At 38.8% G+C, this 26,256-nt stretch overlaps 1 protein-coding gene across 2 annotated transcripts; it reads right to left on the bottom strand.

Moving 5' to 3' along the window:
• Positions 1 to 338: 338 nt before the first annotated feature.
• rin2a (Ras and Rab interactor 2a) lies at positions 339 to 26,223 on the bottom strand. Of its 2 annotated transcripts, none has more exons than XM_077494760.1 (12): positions 26,002 to 26,223; positions 23,600 to 23,684; positions 21,070 to 21,167; positions 19,350 to 19,560; positions 18,763 to 18,874; positions 18,263 to 18,335; positions 17,571 to 17,662; positions 11,084 to 12,688; positions 5,348 to 5,656; positions 4,848 to 4,979; positions 3,484 to 3,647; positions 339 to 2,250 (listed from the first exon to the last, which is right to left on the bottom strand). In XM_077494760.1, the coding sequence occupies exons 2-12, from the start codon at positions 23,657 to 23,659 to the stop codon at positions 1,834 to 1,836; spliced, it is 3,273 nt and encodes a 1,090-aa protein (XP_077350886.1). In that variant the 5' UTR covers positions 23,660 to 23,684; positions 26,002 to 26,223; the 3' UTR covers positions 339 to 1,833. The 2 variants fall into 2 exon arrangements, with proteins under 2 accessions (XP_077350886.1, XP_077350887.1); XM_077494761.1 differs by lacking the exon at positions 26,002 to 26,223 and adding an exon at positions 23,758 to 23,801.
• Positions 26,224 to 26,256: the final 33 nt, after the last annotated feature.

The following is a 26,256-nucleotide window of genomic DNA, read 5'->3' as shown; positions in this document are numbered from 1 at the left end:
TACTAGTTACTAGGAGTACTTAACTCTTGAGAAGTTATTGATAAATAAATAAATAAAAATAAATACAATTTTCAACAAAAAAAAAAAACTAATGACGGAACCTGACTAATCATTATACATCACTTGTCTGTATTTTACGAGGTTAGCATGTTAGCTTGGCCCTTGGCAAAAGTTCCAATTTATCATGTGACCCGTTTGCAAAATTGCCCATCATTGAGCTCGATGCGTACGTAAGTGTACACACCCAAAACTTCTTGTTTGATCTGCCTTTTGTTTTCTGTTTCATACGGTCTTTAAGAAAAAAGTGAGTATTGTATTGAGTCATTTCCATCACAATATTTGTGCAAAATCATCTTTATTATAGCATTGAATGGCCACAAATTCTTTTCCTGCAAAGAAAACAATGACACCATAAAGAATATTACAGACAAAAAGCAATCTGTGAAAAATCCCTGCACAGTTAATTGTATTCACTCTGATGAATATTAGTCACTTTAGATGAACCAAATTAAACATGTGGTTCCCAAATATGTGCGCTACATAAACTTACTACATAAACGAAACGAAACATGGTGTTACATTTCTTACATCTCATTTTCAATTACCACTCCGCCATGTTAGAGTGTCAGTACTTTGTCTTTCTTGTGTAAGTTGACACCATTTCCAGTATTGGGAAAGCAGATAAAATACATTAAGTATCTTCAGACAGACTGTACCCCGCTTAATACTGAATGCAGATGCGGCCGTTGTAACATGCCTCCCATGCCTGTTTTTTGTCTTTTAAAAGATTGAAATCTATCTTGGTCACCATCAAATGTGGCCTCTCAGCAGCTCAATGCACCCGTCATTCTTTATGGGAGGGGGGGTAAACTGGCCTTAAAAATGCTTAAACACTTAAAAAAAAAAAGAAGAAAAAAAGAAAAGAAAAGATTTTTCAGTAGCAGAGACCTTGTCAAAACTGCAATAATGCCTCCATTACAGACAAGTCTGATGAGAAAGATAACGTGATACTCTACAATCATCAAGAGTAATTAGTTAATATATCAACAAATGCCACAATTGCTTGTATTATCAGCATTACAATCTAAATACTGTTGCAATATTTATAAAATGTCAATCATTGATTTTCAGTTAAAAGTAGTTTCTTAACATCTACCTGTATTAATTGTTCATTGAGGATGAAAATGTCAAGTTTATGCACAGCATATTGAGAGTAAATACACAAATCTTTATATAGGAAGGTTGCTGGGAAAACATCAATTCTTTCGCACCTTTTTACTTGATCCAACACTTAGCTGTGCAAATATTACAGACTTGGCAGTGCACCTCAGGCACCACTAGGTGTCTCTAATCCAAAGAAAGCAGACAGTTTACCAGCAACTGGAAGAACATCATACAAAAGGTGCCGTTTATTTACAGTGACTGAATATCCGATTCCCGTCTATGTTCACTAATAAATGTAGCCTCAACCACAGGAGGCCCTCTACACCTCACGCCAGCGTTGTTGTTCAGTCTATCATATTGTTTCCTTAATTTAGAATTAGAGTACAATTAAATCAACAAACACTTAAAAAAAAGAAAAAAGAAAAAAAAAGTGTTGCCTGTCATAGTTGGTTCACAGGAACCGAGCAGAAGACGCAAAGACTTTCACTTCTGTCACTGCTCTCTTCCTCCGTCTTGTCTGCCTGATTAAACTTTCTACAGAGAGGATGTCGAGCGTGACATCCAAAAGGAGAAGTTGAACTGCCACAACACTCTGTCCAACACGGCGGGGCCTCAGTGAGCCGTGTCGGTCAGGGTCCAGTTGCAGTCCTCTTGATAAGGGGTTTTCCGTTAACGTGACAGTCTGAGGTCTAAATCGGGGGAGGGGCCGGGGGGCTCGGGGCTGAGGTTGTTCAGGTTGTCTTGCTGTTCAGTAGTCAAAGCGAGGTTGTCGGGGCCGGGCGAACCATCAAGAGGGGTCGACGGGGAGGTGCTGCCATTGGCCAAGCGGCGGTAAACAAAATGGAAGGGGGCAGCTCGCGCGCGGCTGTGGAGTTCCGCCTTAATCTTCTGAGGGTGGGTGTCCGCTGCGAGCTGCTGGCTGCTGCCCTCCGTCAGCAGGAACAAGCCGTAGCTGTCGGGGTCCGACACTTTGAACTTTAGCGCGCACAGCTGGCAAACCTCCTCCACGGTGGCGTAGGGTTGGACTGGGAGGGTCTTGGCGGTGCAGCCGCTATCCAGTGACTGCAGCGCCACCCGCAGGTAATTCTAGGAGAGAAGAATCAATAAATGTTTTTTTTTAATTATAGACTTAATTGTATTTGGCTTGATCAGCTACAAATATAAATTACAAAGGTAACTAGTGTAAAATACAATTATTAATGTTTTCAACTCATGAATAATTGTATTTTACAGTAGTTATTTTTGCAATTAAGGGATATTTGACTCATTGGGCCATTTTCAGCAGTAAATAGTTACTATTTTGTCCAGAATGAATTCAATAAGGTCATTATTTTTCTTGTACAATTACCTTTTAAAATTTATTTTCCCACTTGCTGTCGACTGGAGATGATATCACCTGTGCTGAGGAAGTAGGTAACGACCAATCATGGCTCACCTGTTTTCTGGGTTTGGTCCGTAAACTGAGCCATGATTGGTCATGACCTACTTCCAAAGCACAGGTGATGTCATCGTCAGTCAACAGTAACAAATATTTATAAAAGGTATTAATTGTCCATGAATAAATGAAGTTATCAAATTCAATCTGGACAAAATATTAACTTTTTTACTTCTGAAAATGTCTCAATGAGTAAAGTATCCTTTTAAAATAATCCTGATAATAGTGTTCTCCTAATCAATTATACATTATTTAAAAAATCTCATAACAGCTTATTTTGACTTGCCCATTCACCATATAAAAATTCACTTTGGACAGGGTAAGACTAATTTTGGTGGAACTGTGTGCTCACTCAGTGTAGCATCTCATCCAAATATGAAAACTCGTTTTTTTTTTTCACACCCACTAAAATTGAAATATCACTACTCCAATTCCAAAAATTCCAACCTTGGGGCAATTGCGTTTGCATCATTTTAAATGCACAACCAATCAGAAATGCCATGTCCCATCACATGATATTTCACAACAAAAAATTACTTTAGCAGGTACAAAAGCGATATCCAGCCACCCACGATACTTGTTTATAATTTCATAAGAACCTGTGGCTAAAAAACAAAGGGTAGATAGTCTGTTGCAGTCGATGAAAGGAGCAAATATCCCATTTCATGTCTCTGTATTTAAAACCGCTTTACCAGGGCAGTCGGTCTCATTATTGACACTCGGCCATGTTGTTTGATGTTCAATGAAAAAACACACCACCAGGGCTCGCAGTTCTTCCATTGCAGCAAGTTTGTATGTGTGCGACGGTCAGCAGTGCAGCAATTTACGCACTTGTGAGTGGATGTGCGGCAGGCCACCCAATATGTATTTGTATTTGGGCTTACTTGGAAGTCATCAAAGGATGGCGCAGAGTGCAGAGTGGTGCGTCGCTGGTGCCACTGGTGCAGCGTATTCCTGGTCTCCGAGCTCAGCACCCTGGCTGCCTGCTCCTCCTGGAAGTTCCGGATCAATGACATCGCTCCGTATGCGCTCGTCAAATAATAGCCACCTGAGAGAAACACGACCAATAAAAAAATAAAATGAAATAAAAGTACTTGACATACAGACACTTTATTACAGGCTCCCTTACGCAGGGCTCAAGACTAAAAGGTGGCGTGAATCGGGGTTAGCCTCATGTCGCTAATTTCAGCTAGCCTATTCGCCACTTGATTGATACCAGCGGAAGCGGGACATTGAAACGGAAGAACAAAGGCAGCGATACAAAGTGAACGCTTCAAGACAACTGCATGCTAAAGATTACTTTATTTATTGTAGATTTTTTAGGACAATGCACACTAAGATGAAGACACTTGACAGTGCCGTGTCATTACCTTTGTAAACACTTCACATGGACTACTGCATACAACCAATCATGTTAACGCCTCTAATGGTGAGTGCTATTTTTAATCTGTTTCAATGCCGGTAAGTGGCAATAAAAGTTTTAAGTTGATGTTTGTGAATATCACTCTGCTTCCTTCCTTCCTTCCTTCCTTTCTTTAGTCTTTCCTCTGGTCTCTTGAGGGCTCCCTAATCTGTTGGAATTTAGATGCATCTGGGGTTGGTGAAAGATTTTGGTTTTGCAAATATGTGGGTGGAAGGTGGGCTCTATTTGGTGTTGGATTTCACTTTGTTTCATTTTTCTTTCCTTTGATCCTTCCTCTGGTCTCCTGACAACTTCACAAATCCAGTGGGACACTGAAGTATCCGGTTAAGGTGAAGGCTCTGGGATTTCTAACAGGTTTCAGGTGAATTAAAGAGCGCAAACTCGCACGCGCACACACACAGACAAATCAAACGGAAAAAAAAGAGCGATGATGACATGTTGACTTGGGAAGGCTGCTGAATAAATAATACTGACCTCTCAGAAAGAAAAAAAAAGTAAAAAAAAAAATAAAAATTCTAAAACATTAACTTTCCATTTTTGGTATTTAAGCTGTATAATTTATACTTATCGTTTATGTTGTCGAAACTTGCACAATAAAATTTGAACTCAGAAAGTATTGAGTGAAATTGGAAGAAAATGAGAATACTTCGCAAGTCAGTTTACCATGTGCGCCCCTAAATTTTCTTCCAGCGCACATAGAATTTGAAGGTAGGGGGCTACTGTGCTCATAGTAAAAATATATATATATATTAGTCTGGAACCCAGCTCCAAGGAATATATACGTTAGAGATTAATGAGGATGTGCTTCAGTTTAAATAAAGACACCTTCTCCATGAAGCAGCGACGGGTCCAGTAGCTCCATCATGTAAAGTATCTCATTGTCCAGCTGTGGCATGTCACATTGAGCCAACACGTAGGTCAACATGGGCAGGAAGTCATCCGCACCGTACAGTCGGCCTGAGGCACACACAGAATCACGCATGCACCAGCATGAGATCCACTTTCATCTATTTTGACTTTGGCCCCCCAAATAAAAAGGGTAACCATGGATTTATGACCCATTTAGACATACATAAGCATACATAGTCAGATATGAATATTAGATATTAGAACTTTCACTAGATATGGTATTTTTCCTTGAAATCACAATGTAGTACAATGCATAACGTCGCTGTATGTGAAAAATACATTTTTGGGAATGAATCTGAATGCACACATCAAAAAAAAAAAAATGGGGGAAAAAAAATGGACATAAGTGTTTTTCACATAGCAGCGACGGTACAGTTTATTCATATCGAAGCAGCATCAATGTGTAGGACTGGTACCTGAATTGTCCTCCATGATGGTGTAGATGAGTTTGCAAACCCTCAGCAGCATGGTGACCTTCTTTTCCGGGGAGTAGAGCTTGCACATGGTGTGAAACTTGTACTTGATCTTCTCTATAGCTATCGGATCCGGAGGCACCGTGTCCTCCACACCCATTTCCTGTGGCTGCCGAGCTTTCGCCAAAGACATGTTCTCCCTCAGCTCCTGCCATTCCCCGCTGCGCACTTGGAACTCCTGCAGTGTGGCACTTATCATGGGTTTGAGAGGCTTCAGGACACATTTGTGCATGGCTTTCTCTAAGACGTGGTCTGAAAAGCGAAGGAAAGAAGTGAGTACATTGATATGACAGAAAATTATCAATGCACTTCACCTATTGTTTTTTGTTTTGTTTTTTTATGTGGAGCTGAAAAAAAAGTGCTGGAGACTCACCTATTTGTATTTTAGGACTTTTTATGTCCAAAACAAATACAAAACGGTGGTGAATTGACATTGAATGAGGGACAAGCTTTGTATGTCGGGGAGGTTAGCATAGGCCTTTTATTTTTAGGGAAAATGTAAGATGAGTTTGAAAATATATTTAAAAATATATAAAAATGTATTTTAAAAAATTAAAAAAATTTAATAAAAATAAATAAAATAAAAATAAATAAAATAAAAACACAGGCGAGGTCAAGTGTCTGTTTTCAACTGATGTAATCGGCATCTAGTTGCAACTGGTTTTAAGCTATGCGTTGTCAGGAGCTATGTGATGTCAAGAATCTTTAATCTCTTTACTGGGTCAACAGCCAACCAGTTAATTCCATGTCAGTACCACATGTGTAGCCACAACCAATGAGATCGAGTGACTGTCTATTTAAGACAAACTGAGAAGTGTGTGTGTTTGTCAGATTATTAACTCTGGCCTCTGTGCAGCTCCACAGCCCAAGGGGGCTTGGCATCTCGTGATTCTCGATGCATTCTCATTGTTTCTCGTCAAGTCAAGTTTGTTCCACGCCTTTTGTTATGCGAATCACAAGTTAAAATCTTATCTGTATCTGCGCTTTTGGTATCCAACATCAGAACGTAACAGTTTTTAGGGGTTGTAAATTATTAGCAGTTTTTCCACTACGGTATTTGCAGCAGCAAATGAGCAAACTTCATGGACTTCAAGTTTGCATGGATGAATAAGCTTCTAAAGGCAAGAACAATGTGCAAATAATAAATATGCATAATATGAAAATATATTTCTTTGGTTGGGAGAGCATTTACTTCTTTAATATATATAAAAAAAAAAAAAGAAAAAAAGTCATTTTTCTTTCTCCACAGCACAGCACTTTACGAATGTTGTGAATAAACAAAAATACTGTTGTCCTGGTCGACCTACAATGTGGTGTGAACAGATGCAAAGGTGGCACCTAATGAACTGTATGTACACGAAATGGCTCCTATACCACATATTCCTAATAGCTGACATTATACATTATAAATGATCTATACCTGACTGTTTTTCGAAGGCAGTCTACTGTCTTTACATACTCCAATGTCAACATCGCTATCGTTATCGGTCTTGTGTACACAATTAGCCACAATAGCAGAAGTCAAGACAGTCAAGGACAGGTCAGTCACTACAGTACGTCTTTGGCGGTTATGCTGTCATGTGCTTAACAAAATCACCACAACTTGAGGTTAAGGGGAAGAAAGAAAAAAAAAATCACTGAATGTGTTGTCGGGGGAGGAAGAACTATAGGGAAGAGAAGAGTGCACACGAGGAGCTGGAAGGTGCCAATGTCACGGTTTTTTTTTTCCTCTCTCTTTTTCTTTCTGCTCAGCTCATGCAGTCTGACGAGCATATGCCATGATATCATCCAGACAGGATGGAAACCAAACCGCAGCACTGCTGAATAAGGAGGAACGTGCGTGTCTTTGTGTGCATGTGTTGCTGACTCTACTCTCCAGAATAGGGTCAAGTCAGTTGTTTTATTTTTTGCCTCAGCTCATGCAAATACTAATTCTTACGCAGCACTATTCATCATCAATTTACATAAATCCCACTTATCCATTCTTGTCGCTACTAATCATCCATTTCCACCTTGATCGTCTTACATTTTTAATTCCTTCTGCTGCTGCCTCAGCTCAACTGTAACTAAACAGCTGGAGATAGACGTGCTCCTGTGCAAGACTTACACAAATAGCACATTCTCACTTTCCCATTCAACTACAAACTGAATTAACAGCTGTCAGTAAGCGGTTTGAATACTGAACTCAACCAGCACAATGTTTTGGTTTTTGTTGTTGTTTTTTTCAAATGAGATTTACTATGACACTGAAAGTTATTCTCATCCATAAACAATATAAACATAAAAAGCATGTTTTGTATTAGGCAACAAACTCACATTCAGCCTTAGATCCATTTATCAGTTGCATGCAAGCACACGCTGGCACAACACATGGCCTCTCTTCCCACTTGATATAAACATCCTCTATACCCTCTTTGGTATCCGAAGAGAAACAACACATTTATGTACAGATAGTTCTCAGTTTTGTTGAGAAATGAAGCAGCATTTAGTTCTTATGCTCCTCACCGTGGAACAAACTCACTCAATACCTGATGTGTGCTCACACTGTCAGTTCATTTCAATCAAGTCTGAAAACATTGCTTACTGCAGCATTCTCGTGAGTCGTTTATTCTCATTTCAATCCAAATTTGCTCACTATCTTTTAATTTATCTAATTGATGCTTAGTTTTAATCCTTTTAATCCAATTATTTTAGATGATTGTGATTGCAGCATCTGAATATTTTGTTTCTTTCTGTAATGCTTTTACAAACAAAAACTAAACATTTTATATAAAATACTTTGAATAGTCTTGTACATGAAAGTATAAGTGATGCTTCACTTTAAAGCTATGCGGGACAACAGTTTCTATTGTGGTGCAGTTTAAAAAAAAAAAAAAAAACTTCTACTGTACAAGCAAAAAATAAATAAATAAATAAATAAATAAATAAATCCTCTATACTTATGATGTGCAAAATATTTGGATTTTGGTTAGCGCCACTAATGTAGCGCCAGTGACACAGGGATGACATGCCAATAATTGTTATACTGTATTTACTTTTAATTGGATTTATACTTGTAGTAACCCAATAGTCAAAGAAAAACAAACAAGCATCACAGACTCGTGTTTGCCTCTGCAACTTCCCGTAGATAAGCAGTCAGTATCTTGGAGATAAAAATAGTGTGGCGTCATCAGGAGGGAGGCGTTTCTGGGCTCTATCACAGCTCTTCTGATACAAAGATTGCTTACTTCCTGCTGAAGTGACACAACCTTAATATAGATTTTCTACCGGCCCTTGGGTCAAACTAAACAATTTGGGTTGAAGGTAACAGACCATCTGTCTCCCTTGAGTAAAAAACAAATAGCAAAATAAATCAAGCTCAGACTCTGGCTATTTGTAAATCATAAAGTTAGCTTTATGCTTTTAGGCATAGCAGCGCAGCCAATCTTCCCTCCTTGGCGTTTATATTTTGATTGACATACATGACAAGTCAGATCCTATTTTAGCACGAGTCAAAACACATGCATTGTCAACTGGGTCCGCTACTGCACATCTCCTGCGAGCAGAGATATGAATAGGTAAATACAGAATGCTGTTTTGAGCTATGCGCCTACGGCGACAAAAAGCTTGTGGGTGCAAAGTGTCAGTGTATTCAATGCTTGTGGACCGCGTGAAAAAATCTGGTTGGATGCAGCAACGTACAGTTGCAACAAGAGACCTAGGCGTTGACAAAAAAATAAACCATATCAAAATCAGTTGAGAAACGATCAAGCTTGGTTTACAATGCACAGGTACGTGTATTGACTTTGATGGGATTGTGGTTGCCCTCACCAATGTGGCTGCCACATAGGGCGTCGGTTAGCCGGGCTGCTACAGCGAACTGGCATATCAAGTCTTGTATTCGTATCTGTGCCAGGGAGTTACGTAGTCACCACATGAAATTACTTGTTACATAGAGGGAAAAATAGGCAGGAGCAGAAGCAAGTAAACACTGAAAACTACTTGACTCTTATGTGGTTCTAGAGTTATGTGCATATTTCAGAAACAAATGGGGAACAATTAATACAGCTCAAATTGCATGAGTAAATGGCCTATGATAGTAAGTCAAAGTTAGCAACTAAAGCTCCATCCCTCCATCAATTTTCTTGACCGTTTATTCCTCACAAGGGTCGCGGGGGGATTCTATTCTATTCTATTCTATTCTATTCTATTCTATTCTATTCATATTGTAATGCAAATCCTAAACATGCAAGTAATCCAACTGGTTCTAAACAATAGTGATATTTTTACAGTATGAAGAGTTTAAAACAGCACCACAAATGCAGATTCATAAGATTAAACTCATTGGTCTGTATGGGGAAGCGTATAAAACAAAGGAGGTCTATTCTAAACCCACAATCCCTCACCACCACCCACCCCCACCCCTCAGAATTTAGCACACTACTCATCCTCATCCCAGAGAGATCTATGGAATTAAAGCAAATCAGAAACACCATGCAATTGTCTTACATGCCATTGGGATGTCCTTCTCAGGTTTGATACAGAATATTGCATGGATTTGGCTGTTGTGATAAGTTCAATTGGGAAATAAAGACCACCCAAAAAATAATCTAAATCTTATTTATAACATTATTGCTGTTAAATGTCTATATAGTGAGTAAATCTAGGGCAGCATCTGGAAAAACAGTTAGGAAAAGAAAGCGTCACTAACTAAAAATGCCAAGTGAGAATCAGAGAACGCCAGACTGCAAAAGGGACAGGAGGGGCCTTGCCTCAAACATGCTCTCTGATTGGTGCGTCTGTATGAAAGGACTGGAGGTGGAGTACGATTACATTCCCTGGCAGACTGCAACTTGAATTAATCTGGGCCAGCTGGGCTTTTAGTGAAACCTCATCAAAACAAATTATTGTGCAACAATTCCGCAAACTAAAATTTCCAAATGTGTCAGTTGCTTGTCAATAGGCAATTAAATCAGACATTTGAGTGCCACCTATTACATATAAAATAGATGTATTTAGATTTCATTCAAGATTCAGATACGTATTGGCTGCCTGTCTCGTTGTGCAGTTGACATGATTGCTATGTCACAGACAGACGGAACATGGTCATAATTGGAAAGGCCGAATAAGAGCATATTCGGGTTTTGTGGGTGTTTACAAGGCCTTTAAAAATTTGAATGTTGCCAATATTTGGGTTTTGAAAGGGTTATTGACTGCATGGAAACATACTCAAAGTAGCCGACAACATTTTCTATAGCAGTTTTGGATGGAAAATCCTAATATCTAATTATTTTTTCTCTATGTGCTCCTATGGGTTTTTTTTATTTGTCATCTTACAAAAAGGACACAGTAATATAATTATAATAATTATACTTAATTGTCATTTTGTCAGAACATAGCTGAAATGTTCACAATGCAATAGCTCCAATTTAAACCAAAAATATTCTCGGCCAAAATGTGTTAAGCTAAGTGGCTGGGCCAATGCACTACCTAGTAGCCTACCAATACCACCGAAGGGGGGGGGGAACCACATGAGTATGTAACAGAAAAACTGGAGCGTATAGGGCTAAATGAATGGTACGACCGTCTTCCCTTCAGTATGAAAACTGATCTAGAAAATGTTGACGTCATTCTTATTTATTTTTTGATGCAGACAAGTGTAATCATTTTGAAAAAATAAAGATTTATTCCCAAACTTACCTATTTGGTCTTCAGGTATGAGGCTCTCAATGGGCAAACCCAGTTCTGAGCTTTGTCGCAAGTAACTCTTCATTTGTGTGATAAACTGACGGAGAGTCTGAAGTAGTTCCAGTCCAGAGGCAAAGCTTTGCCAAGCCGGGGTGCCCGCCCCTTCACCCATATAGCTCAGGTAGTCCTGCACCAGGGAGCCGAAGTAGGAGCCTTTATCTCTGGACAATTCCACCACCCTGCGAATGGCTCTTTTTTCAGGTGTTAACAGTGAGTTAAAAACTCCACTCATCTTGCGCAGGTGTCCCCGTAGTGCCTTCTGGAGGACCAAAGCGCTTGCACTTGGCCGGCGTCTTATCCTGTGCCCAGGCGGTATCATTGTCAGGTCCTGGTCTTGGTCCTGGTCACTTTCCAGGCCGACACCATAGTCAGGCTCCTCTTCATCTTCGTCGTCCTCCTCCTCATCGTCTTCCTCCATGCTACTGTAAAGAAGATGGGATGAGGGCAGTGAAAGAGGGAGGTGAGTGTTAAAATCCGCCACTGTGGGTGGACTTGGGTCATGTAGAGGAGGAAGGAAGAAAGCTGATGACTGAGAGAAGTCCAGGGAGTCTGAAGAATCTGTAGAAAGGCTCATGTCACTCAGGCGCTGGCTAACCCCCTTGCATTCCTCCCCTGCTTCTCCTCCACTTTCTCCTCGCACCACTGCTGGTTTGCTGGGAGTCACTGGGGAAGACTCTGGAAGACTGTTGCAAGGTTGGGTGGAAGCTTTGCTGCTGCTCTGCTGAGACAGTTTGGCCTTAAGAAGGGCCTTTTCAATAGTCTGGTCCTCTAGTGCCAAGTGACATTGGGCATCCTCCAGGGAGGAAGATGTTGAGGATTTGGCCCTTCGAGGCGAGGAGGGTAGAGACGATAAAGAGATGGGTAGAGAGGGTCTGGGAATGGAAATAGGGGAGCTAATGCTGAGTCTCTTCGGAGGGGATGATGAGGGGCTCATGCTAAGTGAAGAACCAAGACGGGATAAGAGGCTACTGCTGCGCTCCTTGTCTTCCACCTTCTCCTTGGGGACATTGATCCAGGAAATTTTCTCTGGCATACTGTGCTGCCGGACAGGAGGGGCCAATTGCTGTGTCTGAAAGCAAGGTGGGGGTGGACGGGTTGGTGGAGACCTTAACGTAGCGTCCTCACCACTTTGCTTCTTTTGAGCTTGTAGTTCTGTGATGCTGCCAAGGCTACAAGATTTGTTTTCATTTGACTGTCCACTGTCAGAGATATTAGAGTTACAACCTGCAGGACTGTCACCACTGAAGTGCTGTGTGCTTTTTTCTGGGTTGTGATTCAGAGGTTTGCTACTCAGACCAGAAGAATTGGATTCAGGGCTGTGATTGCTTTCTGGTTGATGAACCTTAATGAAAAGAGGGTTGATGAAGCAGAGTGCCCCATTAGACTGGCAACACTCAAGCTCTGAAGGGGTGCGAGTTCTAAGCAGAGAGCAGCCTGGGGTGGGTGCAAATGAGAGTAATTGCTGGCCAGGTGGAAGTGTTCTATCAAGAGCTGTGGCGCCAAATAAAAAGGAGGAGGAACCCTTCTTCTTATGACACAATTCAGTGTTCCAGAAACCTGTATAATGACAAATTACATGTATTATAGCATGCAATGTTGATTTGCAATCTGATAATAATAACAATAATAATAATAATAATAAATATAAATATATATATATATATATATATATATATGAACAGATTTTCAGATCAAAAACTGTGAAAACTACATAAGAACGAATGCAACATTTGTTACTGTCAAAATCAACACTAATACAATGATGCAATAAATCATTTCCATCGAGCTGAGACGCAACGCACACGCATCCGGTGTAATCCCGGGGTTAGACTTTTTTTTTTCTTTTTTCTTTTTTTTTTTTTCTGGTATTCAATTTTGAGTGAGATCAATTACTTGAAAGAGGCTTGCTGACAAAGCCAAGCAATAGAAATAAAGAAAATTTGACATTGCATCATGTACACTACAACAGGCACCTTCTATATATAAAGAAAATAGTTGACTTAGTGGACAAACAACACTGGATTTTTTTTAATCCAAAAATTCCCATAGCTTTCCCTCGTCTGGAAATGAGTTACTTTGACAAGCACAGTGTTCTGAAGTCCTCTGAAGTCAAGCACCATTAAAGCCATACAATTCAGACTTCAACCGTAAGTAAAACCCTGAGACTTCAGTGAACATTAAAGTGTATAGTCGGTGTGTGACAATCGTGTTTTGGTTTTTCTTTATCTTTTTTTTCTGCCTATTAGCAAGTCAAAGTTTCTGTAGTCATATTGGCTCTATGTTGTATATCGCAAGACTACTGGACTATTATTTTGGAAAATGGTTCTGTTGGGGTACAAAAGCAATGCATGACTAATTAATAAATGTTCAGTTCACTCCATCTTTATTTCATCATTTCAGTATTACACACAAACCACCAAAACACCAAAATTAATAGTCCCATAAACTACAAGTTGATGGTCTCTGCACAAAAAAACACTTGATCATTTAGATCTTCCTTCACATGCACACACATGCCAGATGAAGCCAATTAAAGCATGCCTCTGGAATGTTTATAAATACTTGAAGGAGAAGCAGTTTTCTGCTGACTGAAAGGATGCAAGTACGGGTGTTGCAACATTATAAATACAATACAAAAACAATTTATCAGCTATAACACACTATCACCATACAATATTGCTTTAGTCCCACGAGTAACAGAACGCACATTCATTAATGACCTGCTATCGGCCACAGCCCACGCCGAGTCGCTCCACTCACACTGACTTACGCCAAACTTCAAGCTTATGTATTACTCCAACCCTTTCATCTGAACTCTTGCTTTAAAGTCCTTTAATCCTTTTTTCCTTTTGTCCTCATCCATGTCTAAAAACATCACAGACACACTTATGGCAAAGCAAATAGATAGCAACTTTTAACTTAATACAACTATTTACAAGCCTGGAAGTGCCTTTTCACCATTGCTACATTGGTTGGCCCTAGTGCATGTTTGCTCTCTCTATCATTTTGGTTCTACCAAGCCCAGTAAATGCTGATGAGGATTGACTCAATCACTTACTCTCGGTGAGCCAACAACCAAGCACTGAAGCCAATCTTAAAATACGCTTTAAACAAAGCCTAGAACCACAGCTGCTCCTTTTTGCAAGCATACAGGCATAACCTTGAAAGGGAATCGCTCCCTCTAAAGCCCCTGTGCCAGGTAGGAAAATGAGAAATTTAAAGACTGACGTAAACAATCCCGCCTAAGTACCAGACGCAGAGCAACTCCTTTCAACCAGAAAAAAAATAGATGACAACAATACTCACAGTGATCCCAAAGCTTGATGACAAACAGATGAGATGTTTATATGGGACTGGGTGCAAAATCTCGGGAGCCTTGGACTGCTTAATGTGCTACCGACGCTCAACTGTCTTCAACTACACTCCTACTCAATATTTGTTATGACTCCTCATGGTAATGTGTGTATGGGAGGGCTGTTAGTGGAGTTTCTCCGCCTCTCTCCCTCCCTTTCAGCAGTCTTTCCATGTAGTTCTTTCAATGACGCATGCCCAACCCCCGTTCGCTCTCCCACTCCGCACTTGTTTACAATCCACTTTTTTCCCTCTTTGTTACATGTTTTGATTTTTTTTTTTTGCAACCACTCGATTTTGAAAAATGTCTTCAGGCAGCTTTTCAGTTCTAACAGGGATTTGGATCCAAAAGGGGTATATGTGCCCCTTGTATTTGTACATCATATTTGTTTGGTTATACTGTGAATAACATTTCAGCATATTTTGTTAGACGATTCTCTGTCACCTCTCACTATGTAATGTGACCTTTTTGGATTTGCCTTGTAGTCAAACACACCATTGTCTAATTTTGCACAAGCTAGACATGGATATGCCTGTTGTTTTTGTTTGTTTCTTAGCAAAATGTTTGTTGTACAGTTAAAGTTGGCATCTTATTTACACTACAAAAAAAATAATGTTGTAGTTTGGAATAAAATATACTACATTTTGAGACCAAAACCTACATAACCAATGAAATAAAATGTTTTTAGGTTTTTGCCATCATTCACTTGCATTCAGGCAAAAGTGACCCACCAAAAATTGTTTTGTTTTGTTTGTTTGTTTTAACAACCATTTCTAAGACTGCAAAAGAACATACAATATGAAGCATTACATCATAAATAACCTATTTCAGAAATAGAAGAAAACAACAGGATAGCTAGAACTGAAGCTCTCAAAATGAGGAGCCCTTTTGTACATTGCTGCCCTTAGATCTAACTTGATACAACTGTCCCACTGTCCTGGAGTTCATTATTTACACAGGTGGCACGGTTTTAATAGTAGCTCTAATAGGTGGCATATGAATGACGTAGTACCATTCAGTGTCTGTGGTGTTTAATTAAACAGTAGAATGGAATTGGAAAAAGGCGATTTAATTGTACAAGCTATGTAAAAGCGGATATTTTATCAATCAAAGGAGTCAGATGGGGATTAATCTGAAGGCTTTGGTAGCATTAGTGGAAGTATGTGTTCTACTTTTGTTGATGCAATTGCATGAAAGACAAATTGTTCACTTCAAAGCAGATGTGTAGACATAGTAGCTTATTAAATATACAGCAGAGCAAAGAAAAACATGGTCAGTCTCTTTAGCGACACAATTCAATAAAATCAATCAGATCCTAATCTTTGAACTGTCAAGAATCTTCCACAACAAAAATTTAAAGAGTCTAGGAGTAGGACTAGCTTCCATATACTCTTAGGGTCGAGGAGTAAGATGCTTTTCCAATACAGGTTACAGACCAGCCTGGCCCCACGATCAATTACTCCATTGCACAAAAACAAGTCTGATTTTTTTTTTCTTCTCTATGGCTTGAAATACTATCACACTGATGCTATTGTGTTCCAACGGGTATTTTCTGTGTTCAAAAATAAAATAAAATAAAAAAAAAAGTGCATGAGTTGTCCAATTGTCATTGGGTGTTATAAGGATGGTTCTCAGAAAACATGGTCCAGGAGCGTGACATGTGAGCTAAAAACTGAACTTGTACAAGGTCAGTTTAAAATGATGTACGCTTAAAATCAAAACTTTCTGATTTGTGTTATGAGTGGCCTACTCTATTGTTTCATATTGATGCAGTAGGTACATGGACACCAAACACTGAGCCCTTAAAAACTACATTATTTTTATTACGGTATTAACACTACCTTGATACATAGATATTCAGTTTAAAAGACATTACCAATTATACATCGAAAAATACCTCTAAATGGTGAACGGAGTCTGTCAACCAGATTATTTTTTATATTCTATGTTACTCAACCATGGTGTCTTAATGATGAGAAATGCCTTAATAAGCATCACATAATCTGATTATCCAAAACACAAATCTCTTTTCACGTTTCACACACACATGCGCACCCCCACACCTGTATGTACGTCAGAGCTTCCCACAGACAAACCTCACCATTGTCTCACCTTACCTAAACAAGCCATTTTATTCATAGGGGAAAGATGAGGAAAATCTGCCTTTTGAATCCACATTAAAGTATAAGAGTGGTATGACGTGTCACACTGGACACCTTAATAAACTGCCAGCAGGAGGAAGTCTGGCAGATTTAATTCTGAGCTGAGTCAGCCTGAGAGCCTGAATAGATAGAAAGGTCAGTCTTGGTGTGATGCAATTTCTTCATCACACAGTTGTCTTTGTCAGTGGTAGCACACAAACTACAATAACATATCTGACCATTTCAAATGCTTAGGGAGTTTCCTTTTGGTCTCCTAATAAATACATTATATTAAGAAGAAAAACTAAATAATTATTGGCAGAAAACAATTTTACAGATAATTAAATGATGAAAAAGGCTTTCTGTAGCATAAAGGGAGAGATCCACAATGGTCCAGTTCTGACTCAACACGAAGTTGAGCCTGCAAGACTTTTGTCCCTCAGGCTGAGTCATTTAGTACTGGAATTATGTGTTTTCTTTCTTTTGGTATTTATTACACAGATGTGCACAGTTAGAAAGAGGCTTTTGCGCCATTGCGGGAGTGTACACAGTCTACTTGATTCACGGCCAAAGGAAACGGCTCCTCTCATTCCCTTTAATTTCAGGGAGAGGCGCGCGCGGTCTCCATGCGCGCTAACTATGTTTGTAAGAACTCCAAGAAGATCTCCATCTGCCAAATTTCCAAACACTCTAATTCTCAATCCCGCTAAAGGAGACTTGCACCTGCAAGACAATCAAGGTACATGTGTACATGTGCTGTCTACGAAAACAGCGCATGTGAGAAAAAAGTAAAAAAATAAAAAAATAAAATAAAATAAAATTTTAAAAAAGCACGAAAACAAGAGGATCGTGCCAGTTTGGTCCCAAAATAACAAATAATAAGTTGTAATATCATTGTTGTCATTTCACTTGCTCCATTTTTGATAGAGTGTAAAAACAAACAAACCTGCTCCAAGTTTAGCCAATTCAGCAAGCTCAGCAGATGTTTTGGCTGAAGCGATGGCTTCTGGAAGCTTCAAGGTGAAGGGAAGCACATCCCTGAGAAAGAGCAACAAAAGCAGAATGAAATGCAGCAAAACTACATTAAAAAAAAAAAAAAAGAGAGAATAAGCAAGTTGAAGCTGCAAGGACTAAAACTGTATGAGTCACCCTGTGCATGGCTTGGCTTTGGCAGAACCATACATGCAACCCCCAACCAACACCAACTCCAACCCCGCACACTTTTTGTTAAACACAAAAATCAAGTCAAACACAAAAACGTTTTAATAACACATTTTCAACATCTTCTTTTACCCCAGAAACCCACAGGAATTAAAGCTGGAAAGTCTGCATAGAATACCAGATAATATCACAATGTAATTAGTCTTCAATCACTAAATATAAACAAAGTCATAATTCACAATACCTGGAAATACATTTGGAATTTCTCATAGACAGTATGTCTGTTGTTGTCTGACCCAAATATTTTTTAATCTACATATATTGCATAAATAAGTTAAAAAGAAAGAAAAGTAAAGCAAATAACATGAGCAAAACAGTATTTCATAGTACAATGGGCCAGAAGATAAGCCGGTCACAACAACAACAAAAACACAGCCCAGCACGAGCAACATGAACCATTCTGAAGAATGGACTTACCTGCTGATGCAGCAGAAAGCCACAAGTCGAAACAAGTCTGCAAAGCTCAGGCCAGATCCTTCCAATGAGAAAGCTGGTAGACACCAATAGAACAGTTTGATCAAAAAATTAATTTAATTCTAGGGCATGGTGAAATGCAACCATAATTCATGTTTTAATAATATAGCGTAAAGAAGTTTCTTAGCAATTTATGACTTCCCGGAGATATGTGTCAGAACAAATAAGATAAGTACCATAGGTTCTGATCATATTGTGGTTTTTGTTTAAATAATTGCATATATTCAACTAGAAGGACGGCAAAAACCTTGATTTGACTGCACTGTGGTTTAAGTTCAATAAGCCTTTCAGCACCATTGCAAGGAAAACACCCGTCTAACAGGAAGATAGTCTATAATCAGCCAAGACCGTAGACTGACACACAACTTAACGTGTATTATTCTGCTGACGTCACATTTGGAAGGAGAAAGTCCCGCTCCAAGCTAGAGTGTCTTTAAACTTACCGTACTGGCTCTCCTTGACGACAAAGTCTTTCACAGGAACTGGGGAGTTCTTGTCCATGCGTAAAGATATGACCTTTTTCTGCAGGCTTGAAGACTTCCTCACCACAAATGTCTACAGGCCAGGGAAAGAAACATCCGATCAGAAGACCTTAAAATTAAAAGGTGACACTTCATTGTGTGTAAGGCTCAGTTTGGATTGACACTGCTAGGGACGTATTCATTATTCTAATACAGTATAATATTGTACTGTAATTTTAGTTTTGACAATTGGACTATTATCAGAAATGACCTCGCTAACTCCCAATAAGAGGTACCAGTAAATGTGTGTGTGGCAATGTGGCACTAAGAGTTTTCAGTTTCTGATTGTTTGTTTTTGGATTTACAGTATATGACTAGTTTGCAGAGCATTTTTTTTCTCAAATTATGGCAAAAACATTTGAGACTGTGCATTTTGGAATGTTTTTTTTTTTGTTTTTTTTTACAGACATTGTTTATGTAAACTTACACTATTTGATTGACTATTGAGCTGTTTTCAAAACAAAGTTAACATTAGCAGTGTATATATACTGTAATCAATGTTTCCTTACTCCAGATGGTTGGTTCTGCAGGATTTGTATGGCATTCTGATGTCTAAGATCAAGTTGGAGCCACACAGAATGTGTATTGATTAATCTGTCCAGAACACTGAGGCGCCGATGAAGAGAGTCATAGCCTGAATCTCTGACTCCAGCAAGTCCAGTCCCCATGTCAGCACAGGGGGATGCCGGTAGGAAGAGACCACCCACTTCTTCGCCCAGCCTGAAAAACAAACAAACAATAAAATGGATACATAAGGGTGTAACTTCATCATCCAGGGAACACATTAGGGGTGCGCAGGTGCACATGCCTGGTCAAATAAATTAGCACAAGACAACTCAGTGTAGTGCGGCGGAGCTGAGAAAGCAGCCAAGGCACAGGAAGGGGAAAATTAATATGCATCATTTATTTATTTATGTTTGCTTGTTTGTACCAATACTTGTACAACATTAAAAAAATAAAGCTCAATTGGTGATTTCAATGTCTCATATCATCATCATTTGATGTTGACAGCAAAATGAAGGTATTGGCCTCATTGCTCCAATACTTTTGGATGGCAGCAAACAATACTCCCAACCAACAGGGAGGTGCTAATTCCAAAAGACAAAAATACTCTTGGGAAAAAAATTAAGAGCTAAGTTCCCGGTAAATTTTACATTCTAGCCAGAGAAGGAAAATACAGGCACAGAGATTTTTGCTCTCACAAGGGTGACTAATTAAACACATTTTTGTCCCATCAAAAGTACAAGAACAAGAAAATCTGTTATTCTGATCTGTGATTATGATTATAATCGTACTCTAGACAATATTACTCACACTTCTAACTAGCTTGTTTATTATTATTATTATTGTTATTATTATTATTATTATCACTCTCTGTGAGACTTCTGAATCATCTGGAAAAACTATGATGCTCCACTTCTCGTTAGTAAACTGCTCCAGCAGACACCCGGTGTGTCTTCAATTTGTGCAAGGTATACTGAACTCTAAAGACCATCAAGGCATCCTGGAGCAAAATGTGCTGTACTGCGTCAGGTGCAAGTCGTGTGTCCTCCAACAGGAAGATCCAAAACACAGCTAACAGCGCCCAGTAATGGCTAAGAACAAAAGATTGCATTTTACTGAAGTGGCCTTTGATGAGCCCTCATCTAAAGCCCATTAAACATATATGAAAGGAGCTGAAACATGCAGTCTGGAGGACCTACACTTCAAATGATCGGACATCTAGAGCAGTGTGCTCACCAAAAATATGTATTAACAGGTGTGCACGAGAACCAGGATAACTGACTTTTTTTTTTTTTTTTTTTTTTTTTTTAAAGTATAATTGCAGTGGTTGCCACAAAAGGATGTGCATGAAAATTGTGACTTAATGGTACAATAATTTTTCTTTTTGTTGTTTTGATTGGACCACATTACAGCTTATATGTAATCATTTATTGTATAATTACTTTTGTCTGTTTCAAGTAATTTCAATGAACATGCGGGTTTTTCCTTCGTTAAGAAAACAGTGCCAACAATTGACCATTAAATTAATATTTTTCTGATGATTTATTGGATAATGGATTGACAGATGTGTGTAAACAACTGGAGATCCTCTCACTAGCAGTATGCATTAACAACACTCAATTGTGCTCTCTGCTGTCAGCATTGCGCTAGTGCACTGTATTACACCAAGTGGCTTTTCTTAACACACATCAGACAGCCTCAGACATTACACAAAGCAGAGCTCACCCATGCATTGAATCCATCTTGAGGTCTTCCGTTGTCTCGGGCTTTTTCCCCATCTCCTTTTTTAAAGTACCAATTTCCAAAGCAAATGACTCAATCAACTACAAAGAAACCAAAAGAACAACATTAAATGAGGAAGTGCAGAGACTAGAACATTCGTGAAACAAATGGTTGGAGGCATGCCATGAAGGGATGTGGAAGCAGCTGAACAAACAGAAGGTGGAAAGGACGCAATAAAGTAAAGAAAAAGGAATAATCCTATTGGTCTCCCATACAATTGATTGCTTTGTTAAAGTTGGAGTGAAACATTAATTGAAGATTTAATGTTAAATGTATAATAGAAAAATATTAAGACCATAGTTTAATGTTTTTATGGCACATTGGTGAAAACGTGCATTGCTGTGAGAATGCACAATATGATGCTTGGCAATTGGGAAAATTGGGACAACTCCCACCTGGCTGGTGTATTCCAGGCCAACCTGGTCCAACATTTAGGTTTTTTGTTTTGTTTGTTTTTTGTTTAATTTACCAATGTTTCTAAAATAAAACATAGGTCTGAATTCCTGTATAGAGGGCATCTTAAAATGGCGGACATTGCATCGTCTCATGCCCTGCGATTGGTTGGCAACCAGTCCAGGGTGTCCCCCGCCTACTGCCCAGAGCCAGCTGAGATAGGCGCCAGCAGCCCCCGCGACCCTTGTGAGGAATAAGCGGTCAAGAAAATGGATGGATGGATGGATGCATCGTCTCATGGCCATTTTTTTTTTTCTCACATTTTCCACTGTAATGGATGGCAGCTCTTTGCTCTTGTTTGTATTGTTTGTTCATGGGAAGATATTGGTAGGATATTACATGATTAATTCTAAGTTTTGAAAGCTGTTCCAGTAAAGAGTTTAAAAAAAATGAATGACAGGCCGGACCCGTATTTTTCTATTGTTCCAGAAGGCTCAGAATTGCTGTGTCTCACATGTTACAATACTGTGGTTTTAACAAAATTAAGCAACACTTCCAAACAAAATATATCCTTTGACCACACATACAGACAGCAGTGGCGATTCCTCTAAGACTACAAGGGAAGCGCAGCTTCCCTAAAAACCAAAAAAAATCTTCGTGAATGATTAGCAGTCGCCACTGACATACAGTATCTAATCAACCTGATTAAATTAGGCTTAATTTTCGAAATTCAATTATTATTTTAAATTAGACCTAAGATGCATGTGTTGTTTTACTTCAAATGTTTGTCAGCCCCTTTTGTCAGTTTCTGGCTGCAAAACACAATTAACTGGTACTGGAATGTAGGCCTGACGATGTTTGTGCATGTTTAGTGGTTATTTAAGTTGTTGGTGTTCTTTGTAATTAAATGTGAAGTGTTAAGGGTTCATATATCTGTTTATGTTGATTTAAGTATGCAGCTGCTGTCCTTTTTCTTCTTTTTTTAAGTGAGTTGCATAACAAAACCATTCAGAACAAGTGATAACCAACTTTCAGAGCCTGATGTAAATGATAGAAAAGCAGTGTAGATTTAAAAGCGTTGTGCCAACCACTTCATTCTTTTGTTTCATAGGAAAACTGTTGTTTCCTTAAGTTTAGACTGATGAAAATTTTTCTGCATAATACAGATGTCATTTGTTTCATTTCCCTTCTAAGTTTTGCAATCATTCTGCTGGGCTACTAATCAACAGCATGAAAAGCAAACCAAGCCCAACTCTCAGCAAGAATGAGAAAACAATTAGCTCAACAGTGGAAAATCCAAAATCTAAAAGCCTTCAGTTTGAGGGTCAGAAAAGTTAACATTCTAAAAGATGACTCGATTGGACAGGATTCTGAATTTTTCACTAGTGCAATGTAAACATTGTCAGACATGCATCGTTTAAGCAGTTACACTTGCTTAAATGTTACATAAATACATAATTTACTTTCATATACATCACTCTCGATGAAGTCCCGGTTTACATGCACTCGGTGTGATATATATATATAATATATATGATAGGTGACCAAAACTTTGATCAGCTAAAAGGTATACATGTACTGTAAGAGCAATCTGGTTCCTACAAAGTACTTGAATAGTCTAGGCGTGTTAATCCAACTTTCAATTTTAAACTAAAAAGTGAGGCCTTTAAATGCAATTGTAAAGTGGTTTAAATTGGCTTAATGTTATAGGATTTTCTTTTTTCTTCTGGTGCATGTAAACATATTGACAGTAATAGTTTAGAATGTACTAACATCTTCCTCAGGTTCACACGTTTTAATACTACTTTGTGCTAAACAAGGGTAAGTGAGAAACCACATCAAGATGTGTTGTCCATCTCATACAAAATGGGAGCAAAAACAAAAGTGTTGCGTTTATATTTTTGTTGAGGTTTTTTTTTTTTTTTTTTTTTTTTTTAATCCAGAAAAATATTTGAGTGGAGCAAACCACTTAAGCAAATATGAGGGCTACAGGAAAAACAGTCAGGAAACAAACCAAGTGAGACTCCAACTCACTTCCTTTTTGAAAAATACATAGTATTGATGTGCTGTGACAATGTACCTTGAAGAAACTGCTTTTCTTCTCCCGTTTGTAGGACTGGTGGATGTTATGTGTGGACATCTTGTTGAACCTCCTGGACAGCTACCTGGGAAGAAAAATGTAAATTAAAGCAGAACAATTATCCATACTTTAAATACTGCGTTCTTTGGGACCAACACCTCTTGTCAAAACAAAGCCACATGTTGGGCTTTTCGAGAGTTCAGGAGCCAAATGTGTGTGTGTGAGCCATACATATGACTCAAAGTCAAGGCTGGACAAGCAGGAAGTGCATTGTGGTTATCGTCAAAGAAAAATAAAACACTGTGCCACTAGGTCCCATATTTCAAGCATATTCCACAAGGATTAAACCTGTTTTATTACCGTATCTTAAATCTGTATCTGATCCAAAATTTGGTATTTCAAACCACATTTAATCTTGAAAATTCATATCCAGATTTGAAAATCCAATTCTGCCTTTAATCTCGATTTCAGCTCGTGTTGAGTAGTTCAAAACTTCAGTCACAAATCTTGTATCAGAACCTGGGTCATTCTGTGTCAATTCACACGCACACTACACTCTCTCCCCAGTGACACCTCTTCAATTTGCCTGATTTTTTATCTATTAGTGCCTTATGATGTCAAAATAAAGAATCAAACGTTTGAGCCTCCGAGCTCAAACGGTTTTGGATTCATGGCCCTTCAACATTTGGATGCCATGCCCACTTTTGGTATCTGGGAATTGCACGCAATTTTGAACCATACAGACCTGTTATAACTATGCATTTTGGACCTGTCGATCAGAATCTGCACTTATAAAGACCATACCTGTACTATTTTTTAGAGATCCTAACCCTTTAAATGTGGATTTTTTTTTAATTATTATTATTACACAATACTTTTTTGTTGTTATTTTGTTATTGACATGTTGTGGAGGCAAGAAAACGTTTCCCTCATGTTTATAAAACGCTGGGGGAAACCATGGGACAGTAATCTTTGCGTAAAATGCACGTCCAATAGTGTGTATAGTGTGCAAAAGGCATGTTGAATGGAATAAAGTGTTTATATCAATGTTTTAAATTGGTATTTAATTATGTGTTTTTACTACCAGAAACATGAAAAGGCAGTAAAAAGAACAGTTGACCTAATTTCTGGATTTAGGATTTTTCAGATCTTTCAGATTCTGAGTCTGGGTAAAAATTAGATACAGTGAGCTCCAGCTCACCTGTATCCCTGAAGAGGACAAACATTAAAGAAGATGGATGGATGGATGGATGGATGGATGGATGGATATAATAGCAGTCATGTCTGCTAGCTAGAGAACTCATAGATTACCGAGAGCATTCCACCACCACAATTCCAAAGATTGAGTGGTTGTGCTGCCTTGACGATCAGAATATTATTTGACAGAAAACAACCTCAAAGCAGTTTGATTTGACCTTAATAAATTTGGCATTGTCGCAAACATCACCCAACATTTAGTAATCCTATATGTGTATAAAGAGAACAAATGATTGTACTACAGCCTACTACAAGTGATCTGGCCTGTGATGGTGAGTTTGCATACATCACTATTGTGCTCCCCTTGGTTCTCAACAGTACGCATATTAGCAGAATTAAGACTTTCTGAGCAGATTTTTAAAAAGTATTTGAGGAAAAAAACAGCGCCTGTGGATGGAAGAAAGAAGACTTAATAGTGTGATTAAGATCACAAATACCACTTAAACAAACAACAGTGTAATTACCTAGCAAACAATACATTACACACCGCTCTGTGAGTTGGAAACATTCAGGGGCTAATACTAAGAATAAAAAACAAAACAAAAACCCGACTGCAGGATGAATTTGTGGCTTTTGGCTGAAAAGAAATATCACTACTGTGTAGGGCAGGTTATTAGTGGCTCTGGAGAAGGCTCCTGCTATTTCCACAACATGATTTAACGAACGTCGAATTAACAGGAAAAAGAATTAAAAGAATAACTAAAATGAATTAAAATCTGAAAAACAAAGTTGAATTTGCAATAAAAACTCGCCAAGGGCGTCGCGTACTTTCATTGTGCAGCTCGTAGGGATGGTTGGCATGCCGATTGCCGAACTCAGAGTGGTTTCTCCCGTCTTTCAGACATTTTCATTCACAGATTAAGATGCACAAAACACACACGCATACTGTACAACGTGTAAAAAACGTGTAGATGGCCATTTATTCCACGTCGTCGTTTATAGACTGTGTTTCACCCAGCCATTGAAACAGGTGGTAGCAAGTTGAACAGCAAGTCCCACATGATTCCTTGAACGTAATGCAGTAAACGCACCACAAAAGCTACCACTAGTCCGACTTTCATGAGACACCGTATGGAGAAAAACACAGAATGACCAGTTATGAATGTCCACGCACCAAACTTGCTTCAACTTAAAACAATACTTACTCTGTGGTGTGTAAATTTGTCAGGAGAAACCGCCAGTGATACAAGTAGCCGACAAGATCCTAGGGTCCATATCGTACTCACTTTACGAAACTTAACATCAAATAATAATGTAAAGCCTCATCGTATCCTCGAAGCAAGGGAAGTAAACAAGAACACGACGCACGGCCGGCGTCTTCTTTCCATTATACTGTACTGCCTTCTTGCTTCCTCTCCCGACTCGCCTGCGTTTTCCTCCTTGTGGAAGTTTTTTTTTGT

The sequence above is a fragment of the Festucalex cinctus genome, chromosome 14, assembly GCF_051991245.1.
Source record: "Festucalex cinctus isolate MCC-2025b chromosome 14, RoL_Fcin_1.0, whole genome shotgun sequence".
NCBI lineage: Eukaryota > Metazoa > Chordata > Actinopteri > Syngnathiformes > Syngnathidae > Festucalex > Festucalex cinctus.
The sequence above is the reverse complement of the archived record's forward strand: the minus strand, read 5'-3'. Positions and strand labels throughout refer to the sequence as shown.

What these genes read in the sequence shown, in the direction of transcription:
- rin2a (XM_077494760.1), bottom strand. Translation starts at nt 23,659, where the DNA reads ATGTCCACACATAACATCCACCAGTCCTACAAACGGGAGAAGAAAAGC. An exon ending in CATCATGGAGGACAATTCAG is followed by an intron (nt 4,980 to 5,347) that starts GTACCAGTCCTA and finishes TGTGTGCCTCAG; the next exon opens with GCCGACTGTACGGTGCGGAT. An exon ending in CATCCTTTGATGACTTCCAA is followed by an intron (nt 2,251 to 3,483) that starts GTAAGCCCAAAT and finishes CTTCTCTCCTAG; the next exon opens with AATTACCTGCGGGTGGCGCT.